Source organism: Cynara cardunculus (assembly GCF_001531365.2).
Source record: "Cynara cardunculus var. scolymus isolate 2C chromosome LG 10, CcrdV1, whole genome shotgun sequence".
Taxonomy (NCBI): Eukaryota; Viridiplantae; Streptophyta; class Magnoliopsida; order Asterales; family Asteraceae; genus Cynara; species Cynara cardunculus.
The window spans coordinates 2,954,693-2,964,468 of record NC_037537.1 but is presented as its reverse complement, the minus strand read 5'-3'; the positions used below and the strand labels follow the sequence as shown (position 1 = coordinate 2,964,468).

The 9,776-nt window shown below is 36.5% G+C and overlaps 2 protein-coding genes across 2 annotated transcripts in view; one reads left to right on the top strand and one right to left on the bottom strand.

Annotated features, from left to right (window-relative positions):
• Nucleotides 1-3,815: 3,815 nt before the first annotated feature.
• LOC112519177 lies at nt 3,816-4,715 on the bottom strand. The gene is made up of 3 exons (XM_025127173.1): nt 4,518-4,715; nt 4,339-4,358; nt 3,816-4,257 (listed from the first exon to the last, which is right to left on the bottom strand). Exons 1-3 carry the CDS (start codon nt 4,713-4,715, stop codon nt 3,816-3,818), a joined length of 660 nt encoding a protein of 219 aa, XP_024982941.1.
• Nucleotides 4,716-7,404: 2,689 nt separating this feature from the next.
• Nucleotides 7,405-9,776, top strand: part of LOC112520399 (eukaryotic translation initiation factor 3 subunit D-like) — a 5,728-nt gene continuing 3,356 nt past the window's right edge. The window contains exon 1 of the mRNA XM_025128783.1: nt 7,405-9,152. Coding sequence (XP_024984551.1) covers nt 7,431-9,149 — 1,719 coding nt within the window. The 5' untranslated portion in view covers nt 7,405-7,430 and the 3' untranslated portion in view covers nt 9,150-9,152. The remainder of the gene's footprint in view (nt 9,153-9,776) is intronic.

Sequence of the window (9,776 nt, the reverse complement as noted above, 5' to 3'; positions counted from 1 at the left end):
CATGGAAATTATTCGGGACATAAAGTCTCATACTCTTAGATTAACACAACGAGCTTATATCCAAAAGATATTGAAGCGGTTCAATCTTGATGGTGCCAAGATGTCTAGCACTCCGTTACCAAAGCACATCAAGATTACAAGTGAAGATTGTCTGAAGGATGACAAGGAAAAGGCTGAAATGTCAAAGGTTCCATATGCTAGTGCAGTCGGGAGTCTCATGTACGCCATGGTGTGTACCCGTCCCGATCTAGCATATTGTGTCGGAGTGGTGAGTCGGTTTCTTGCGAATCCAGGTTTATCACATTGGGTAGTTGTAAAAACAGCATTTCGATACTTGAAGGGAACCGAGACACATGGTCTTATATTTGGTTTACACAATGACTTTGAAATTGTTGGATTCTGTGATTCTGACTATGCAGGTGATCGAGTAGGTTGGAGATCCACATCCGGTTATGTATTTACCTTGGGTGGAACAGCCGTCAGTTGGAGATCACGCTTACAGTCTATTGTGGCATTGTCAACAACGGAAGCTGAACTCGTTGCGGCGGTTGAGTCTGCAAAGGAAGCGGTCCATTTGAAAGAATTGATGAATGGCTTAGGCTTCAAGCAAACTTCCGTGCGTATTTTCTGTGATAATCAGAGTGCCATCCATTTGGCAACTAATTTGGCTTTCAGTTCTCGGACAAAGCCATAAATGTGTGATGCATATCTCGTGGGATTGCATGAAGCGAAAATTGTCTATTTGAAGAAAGTCCTGACAGACGACAATGCCGTTGATATGTTCACTAAGTCACTACCGCCAGCTAAGTTTGAGCATTGCTCAAACTTGATCCAGCTTCGTTTGTGTTAGTGCCGTTGGGCACTTTGGTAGAGAGAGGAAATATATTACCACAGGTGACAAAACGACACCTTTGAAGGAATTACTTTGTCAAGTGCTTTAGAGCTTTGCTTTGCTCTACTTAGTGTAAGTAGATTGTGCATTCAAGGTTATTGGTTTGCTTGTAACTTTGACGGGTGATGGCCATGCCGAAGCTCATCACGGTTGGAATGCAATTTGCTACCTCATGCCAATTTACTTATTATCTACTTGTTATGATCAACTATTGGAATAACTCGTATATGTTGGATTGGGATTCGTTTCGCTTTTGAGGATCTCGTGCATCATGGTGGAGTGTTGTAATATAAATATATTACTTGTGTTTATGGATGCTGCACTCGAAGAACAAATCAATAAAAACGAAACTTGGTGACTACTCCACCAAGCTTGCTCACTACTCATCCACCAAGCTTGCTCCCTACTCTTACCAAGCTTGTTCACTACTCATTCTCTAAGTTTGTTCCCTACTCTTTGTTTGGTTATAAATAACCATTTGGCCCCAACATATTTTCACACCCCGGTTTTCTATCTTCTTCTAGATACAACACTCTCTAGCTAGTATATTACATATATGTGTGTGAGATACGAGAGTGTTCTTGAAATTCTTATTCTGGAAGACTTGCTAGTTGATTGCGGATTTAAAGATCCTTGTACAAGCACTTTGTAATCTCCTTGGTGGTAATAATATTCTTGCTCTCTCTCTTTGGTGGACGTACACTATCACACCGATAGTGGAACCACGTTAAATTATTGTGTTGTTATTTTGTGAACTTGTCATTTACGTAGATAACAACATATATTGTTATTATCTATATTTGGGTTATTTATTTTTCGATAGAGTCATTGTGCAACATCTAGATCATTGTTATCCGCATTTGTTGTCGGGTTTGTTGTGTATTTGGATTTCTATTTTGAAGGGACCTTAGAAATCACTTGCTAGCTTTGTTATTGTGACACATCTTATCCTACAGTTGTAAGATCAAGTCTGGTTCTACAAACATTCTCCCTTGAATAAAAACAACATCAATAATTGGTTCTTCAAGAATTAGAATATATATTCTTGGAATTTTGTTGATGAAAGATTTGTATAATCTGTATAAGTCATCATCTCCAGCCCTTGTAAACCAAGATAGATGTCCAAATAACCTTACCCCTTATTGGATCTCTTACTACTATTAAAAAATCTCCTCTAAGGTTACAAACTTTTCGAATACAGGCAAGTCACTAAAGCATCTGTTATCTGTCAATTGAATTTTGAACACAGTTTTGAATTATCGTAGCTTTCACCTTCTCAAAAACCAACTATCTTAAACGATCATACTTTGAATTAGGCAAATTCTAAGCATTCAACTATGAACATGAAGATCTCTGAGTATACACCACAAGATCTGTACACTTGTTTTCATTACCAATACTAATTCATCATCAGAGCTACTATCAAAAACCAATTTTATTACTACATTTGGAAACACCTGACTATCCCTTGAAGAATCATTGTACAAACTCTTATGTGTCTTCCAACTCTTCTTGATCAAATAACCATCTTCAAAATCCATAACCTCACTTTATTCCAGTTTTTTCAGTAGCATCTACACATTCAGTAGCATCAAAAATTGTTTCATCAACTTGATCATGAATATTACTATCAACTAGCTCATCTTAATCTTCTTTCACATACTCAATCATTATAGTATTTTCATTAACATCTTCTGCACCCTCACCATTATCACCCATTTGCACATCATCATCAAAAATTTCTTCAATTATGATCCCTGCATTCACATCTTTTTCATCAAACCATTGCTTTTTCTCCTCCTCATGAGGATCAGAGTCATCTATGTCGTCATATTATCTTTTTGTTACTCTCATTCTGCCTTACAATTCAATTTAGATATATCTACTTTAACCTCCTTTATCAAACATTCCAAATATTTAATTTGATCTTGCATCCCTCCAAACTGAACATCTGACACATACTTTTCTTTGGCTAAGGGTTGATACATGTAAGCTTTAGGCACGATAGGAATTGGATTTTTGACAGCATCTGAGGTTGATGAGGGAACATTGCGAAATAGGGATTGTGTTTGATGTTTTGAAAGGTTGGATGATAAGGTTTCAAAGGATTTAAGTATTATGACTTGAAAGGCTAGAAAATTTGATCTAGAAACTGCATTAGATTTGGTAAGCTATTGGCTATTTTCTCCAACAAACTTTTGTTCTCCTTCTCAGACTCTTTAAGCTTCTCCATTTCATCTTTGCATTAATAGAACAAACCCATTAACTCCTTCCATCTTATTACCAAATTTTTCATCCATTTTCTCCGCCTTATGCACCAATTCATTAGATTGTAATGAACCATTCGTCAATTCTTGTAATTTGTAATGAATTAGATTTGCAAAACTCCCTGAAGGATTTAAATTCATCTCGAGTTACATAGAATAGAGGTAACCCTGTTTCAACAAATGGAACAGTTTGCATATTGCCCAAAGATTAAACAAATTCATCTTATGCAACAAATGAACTAGAAGTTGGAGCTTTCTTGATGTTCACCCACCTTTACAACTCAATATCAATCAAAATATTACTTTCTCTCTCATCCACCTATATAATCTTCAACTTCAATCCAATCTTACTTTTTTTTATCATATAACCACAATCCCCTCTTATCTAATCTAATCTAAAATATTATTTTGTAAAAACCATATATTTAATTTTTTTATATAATTATTAATTTGGAATTTTAAGTATAAAAATAGAATAACCGGACCATTACATATTTTAAAACATAATTCTAATTATAAAAAAATTATCATACAATTGAAATTAAATAAAATAAGTCACAAAAATAAGTACGAAATTACATATCTGAAATACATAAATAATCGTAGTTAATTATCATGACCGAATTTTTGCCATATATGCTCAATCAAATCATTTTTTAGAGCGTTATAAGCTTCCCTATTGCGAAGTTGTTCTCTGTTAGCCATATAACGAGATAGGTTTGAAATCCGCTCAGTAGAGAATTCAGTTGATTGACCACCATCTTTTGTAGTGCTTTTTGTTGTCGATTTGTGAGCATGTCGTTAAGAAACTCAGTAGGATCATAATAATTTTGGTATGTATCTCGTTTGTCTTCAACTATCATATTATGCATGATGATACAATTTATCATAATTCGTCCCATTATATCCCAAACAAGACATGGTCGTCGAATAAATGCAAAAAAACGAGCTTGTAGAACTCCAAATGCTCGCTCAACATCTTTTCTGCATGCTTCTTGAACTTGAGCAAACAACTTGTGCTTCCGCATTTGGGGAGATGTAACTGACTTGACCAATGCAATCCATGAAGGATATATTCCATCAGTGAGATAATATGTCCTATCATTTTTGTGACCATTCACGACATAACTAACTTCAATGATCGACCTGCCAATACATCATTAAAAATAGGTTGAGTACATTAATATCATTAAGCGAACCTGGGGTTTCAAAGAAAACATGAAATATCCATAAATCATATGATGCAACAGCTTCCAAAATGATTGTTGGCTTTCCATTTCTTCCGGCATATTGTCCAACCCATGCACTTGGAAAATTTTTCCATTTCTAATGCATGCAATAAATACTACCTCTCATACCCGAGAATCCACGTTGATCTCCAATGTATAGAGTAGTCTTGCCAATTCAGCTTCGTTAGGCTTTCTGAGGTACTCGTTATCGAAACATGAGATGACACCATCTACGAAGTACATGAGAGCTTCCCTTGTTGTGGATCTACTCATTCTTAAATATTCATCAACTACATCACCTGATGTCTCATATGCCAACACCCTCATGGTCGCAGTACATTTTTGTAATGGTGAAAGACTATGTCTACCCATGGCATCAACTCTTTACGGAAAATATTTGTCATTAGCAGTAACATCATCCACTATACGACGGAATAAAGATCTTCACATTCGAAATCTTCTTCGGAAGATAACCCGGTCATACGTCGAATTGTCGATAATAGTCTTCCATCAAACACACTTCGCCTATCTCACGTTGCCTATCATGATACCTCCTACTTGCTCGTGGAGGTTGATCTCCTATGAACATCTTGGATGAGTTTTATGACCATATCCTCGATGACGCGATCAAGTTGTTGGTTTTGTTGAACAACTCGTGATTTCCATTCATCAAATTTGTCAACTGATTCTGGTGAAGAGTTTTCATTGTAAGACATTTTAGTGGATGTTTGAGAAAAATTGTATGTATAAGTCTTTGTTGAAAGACAACAAATATATAAGGTATTATTGGGAGACAATGACATGTGAACCTGAGTGAAAAAGACAACACATTATTGGGAGAAATGACATGAGAGCCTGAGTGAAAGAGACCTATCAGTAGTGAGACACAATGGCATGTGGACCTAAGTGAAAGAGACAACACATTATTAGGAGACAATGGTATGTGAATCTGAGTGAAAGAAACCTATCATTATTGGGAGACAATGGCATGTGAACCGGAGTGAAAGAGGCCTAACTTTATCAGGAGAAAATGGCATGTGAATCGTTCATTTTAACATAAAAACAAACTTCAGATAGCACACTTGAAAAAACAAGTTACAAACAGATATACGAAATAATAAATTACATATAGAGAATTCTAAATTGAAAATAAACCACTATTCATACAACATTTTCAAAAGACGTTCTTTCAACACCTCCTCTCTTAGTGACAAGTGTTCTTTCGCCAACAATATACGCCGATTCTTGTGGTGTTCTCGCTGATTCTTTTGGTGTTCTTTCTCTTTTTCGAATTCAAGTCTTTTGGTCATGATTTCAACCTCACCGTTTCTTGTGATGTTCAATGCACAAAATTATTCAGAATAGTCAAGAGCTAAAGAAAATTGTGATGCCTTACATTTTCTTTTTCTCTTTGTCGCATCTCTACCCACAACAATTGGCGATTCTTGATTGGTTTCGACATAATAATCTCCTTTTTCTGAAGTTCTTGATCTTTTTGTGCTTCCACCACTTTCTTCATTATCCACTTCATATTTTGGGCGACAACGTGTCATTTCACGTTCTAACTGTAAATCCCGCTTGGGATGTTTACACATAACTTCGTTAAAAACAAGCGAGTCATTAAACTTGCTCCCACCCATCTCATAAATTTCATGAGTCTCTTTCTCAACATCTTTCATACTAATTCTGCTCATCTTCTGTCGATATGCTTCTTTGTATGCAGCAGTCCATTTGTTTGCACTTTTGTTAAGTCGTGCAAATGATATTTCATTTAATTTCCATTCCTGATTCCTAGTCCTTCTGCATTTTCTGTTTGAGTTTCGCCATAATATTCTTTCACTCATGACCAAAATGTCAGTTTCTTCTGGTTTTTGCTCGAGTAGGTTCTTCATTAACGTAGATTCATGCTAACATCGACACCATATCTTCTTTGGTTTTCCATTTTATCGATTCTTGAACTCTTTCGCAATGTTTAAGTATTTTTAGAGGTAGGAACTTGATTATCATAGATAAAAAAACTCAGAGTTTTTAAACTATGTGTGTGGGTGATATTAAGAGTTATCAGGATGTTGATAATTTGATTTTTTTTGGAAAGTTTGGATCTATAGCAGAAAATTGAAAGTTTTTTTTTGGAAAGTTTGGATCTATAGCAGAAAATTAAAAGTTATTTTTTTTTTTGGAATTTACAAGATAACGAGAGGATTGAAATGAAGAAAAAGATTGGTGTGATGAAAATATGTCATGTTAGGCTCTATTTGTAGGGAATTGAAAACCATGAATTTTGATATATTTATTATTTTATAATTTTTCTTGTTAAAGTCATTTTTTATCAGATAAGTTTTATAAAATAAAAATATAACTTGACCAAATATGACACGTGGCGATAAAGATATGATAGAAAATTACAATCCGGGTTCGGGTGGCGATAAGTTTTGTATTGCTAATTACTTTTTTATTTTAATTTTTTTTGTCTTACTCACGATCAGATTGGTAGAGACCGTGAGTAAAGATGGCCTTAGACCCTGGTTCTGTCATTCCTATTATGTTAAAATATTGAAAAATCTTCTAAAATATTGAAGTCTAGAATCTGCTTTCATAAAGAACTAGAGGTGCTTAACTAGAAGCTCACGTCGTAAGATATAAATAGATAAAAGTGTAAAATAAAAATATATGGATATAAAATAAATTAATTTATATATATATATATATATATATATATATATATATTTATGATATTTATTGGTATTATCAAATAAAAAAAATTTAATATTGAGTTTATTTTGAAGATATTGACGAAACGATTATAATGATATAGTTTATAAAAAAAACTCGTATTTTTAAATGCATTTTAGTTTATATACGTGTTTTAATCCTATATAAATGGTAAATGAAAAATGAAATTTAAAGGAATATTTAAGCGCTAAGATTTAAGGAAGGTTTTTTAAGTGACTATGGTCGATATTTATATAATTCATCACGCCAGAAACGCCGGCTAGGGTTTTTCTTCCACTCTTCCGGTCTCTACAATTTGATTGGAAAACCATGGTCGGCTTCCAAATCGGCGACGTACCCTTCAACTCCGACGGCTGGGGTCCACCGGAATCCACCGACTCCTCTGTACCTGTTCTTCCCAATCACCCTGTCAATGTCCCCTTTGCACCGTTCTCCCGCTCCGACAAACTTGGCCGGATCGCCGACTGGACGCGAACCAATTACAACAATCCTAAGTACCCCGCCAACCGCAATAATCCGGCTGACTCCGCCTTCGACTTCACAACGGATGATTCGTTCGGCGGTGGCATCAACGCCGATGAGGACTCCACCTTCCGCCTAGTCGATGGCAAACCCCCACCACGCCCCAAATTTGGGCCTAAGTGGCGGTTCCAGAACAACCGCAACCAGCTCCCGCAGCGCCGTGACGAGGAAGTGGAGGCACGTAAGCGTGAAGCCGAAAAGCAACGTGCTCGCCGAGATCGTTTGTATCATGCCAATCGGTCTGGAGGTAATAACCCTAGACGTGAAGCGGCGGTATTTAAATCGTCAGTTGATATTCAACCGGAATGGAACATGCTTGACCAGATCCCTTTCTCGACGTTCACCAAACTATCGTATAATGTCCCTGAACCTGAAGATTTACTCATCTGCGGTTCGTTAGAATCGTATGATAAAAACTACGACAGGACGACACCGAAAAACGAACGCCGATTGGAGCGTTTCAAGAACAGAAACTTCTTCAAAGTTACGACTACTGATGATCCCATCATTCGCAGATTTGCCAATGAGGATAAAGCAACGGTTTTTGCGACGGATTCTATACTCTCGACGTTAATGTGCGCACCTAGGTCAGTTTATTCTTGGGATATAGTAATTCAACGTGTTGGGAACAAGTTATTTTTTGATAAACGTGATGGATCGCAGTTAGATTTGTTATCAGTTAACGAAACTTCTCAGGAGCCTTTGCCTGACGCTAAAGATGATATCAATTCAGCTCATTCTTTATCTGTTGAAGCTGCTTATATAAATCAAAATTTTTCACAGCAAGTTTTGGTTAGAAATGGGAGTAAGTTAAGTTTCGAGGAGCAGAATCCGTTTGCATGTGAAGGGGAGGAGGTGGCATCTGTTGGGTATAGATATAGGCGATGGAAGCTTGATAATGATACCAATTTGGTGGTTAGATGTGAGGTTCAGAGTTTTCTGGATGTCAATAATCAGAAGTCCTTCTTCACTTTGAATGCCTTGAATGAGTTCGATCCCAAGTATTCAGGTGTTGACTGGAGGAGGAAGTTGGATACTCAAAGGGGGGCGGTTTTAGCGACTGAATTGAAGAATAACGCTAATAAAATAGCCAAGTGGACTGCCCAAGCGATTTTAGCTAGTGCTGATATGATGAAATTGGGTTATGTAACTAGGGTTCATCCTCGTGATCATTTTAATCATGTTATATTAGCAGTTGTTGGGTATAAACCAAAAGAATTTGCTGGGCAGATCAATTTGAATACTTCAAACATGTGGGGAATTGTGAAATCTATAGTGGATTTATGTATGAAGTTGAATGAAGGCAAGTATGTATTGGTTAAGGATCCACAGAAGCCTCAAGTGAGGATCTATGAAGTTCCTGCTGATGCTTTTGAGAATGATTATGTGGAAGAGCCGTTGCCCGAGGATGAGCAAGTTCAGCCTCCTTTGGAAAACGGTAATGCTGCTGATGAAAATGGAGTCACCGATGAAGTGGAAGGCAAGGAAGTTAAAGCTGAAGCTTAGAAGGTATTACTTTTTTTGTGCTACATGTTTTATTGAATCGATTTTTCCTTTCCTTACTTTGCTTTAGTTGTTTGTTGCTTTCTTTAATTTGCTTTAGCTGTTTTGTTGCTTTCTTTTCTATGCTTTAGTAAAGGTTTAAGGAGCGGTTTAGCTGCAAATTTGCAACGCTCTGTGCGCTCGCTTGTTGGTGCTATTTGTTCTGTATAAGCATCTTGCAAAGGCCACACTTGCAAGACGTACACAGGCTATATTAACATATGCTATTCCTATGATAAATCTTGTACTTATTTGATCAAATTATCTCTCATTTACGCATTAGTAATGACTCAGCAGAACATGATACCATTGGCTATCAAAAGCTTCACTAGTCATTGCCATCACGTCTTAAGTTCCAAGAGCTGTCTTTGGATTTTTTTTTTGTCATTGTAGGGCAAAGATCTATCATCATGAAGTTGAACCTTCACGGCCCACTCATATCTTGATGCTTTGGATTGTATGACCTTCATCTACCTCTGACACCTTTCCTCGAGCCTCACCATGCTTAGTTGACTTTCTAGATGTCTGATGAGGTGTGAATGCCATGATCTTTTCTGCTAGGTGGTTGTTGCTGGTGATTTTTTTTTTTTG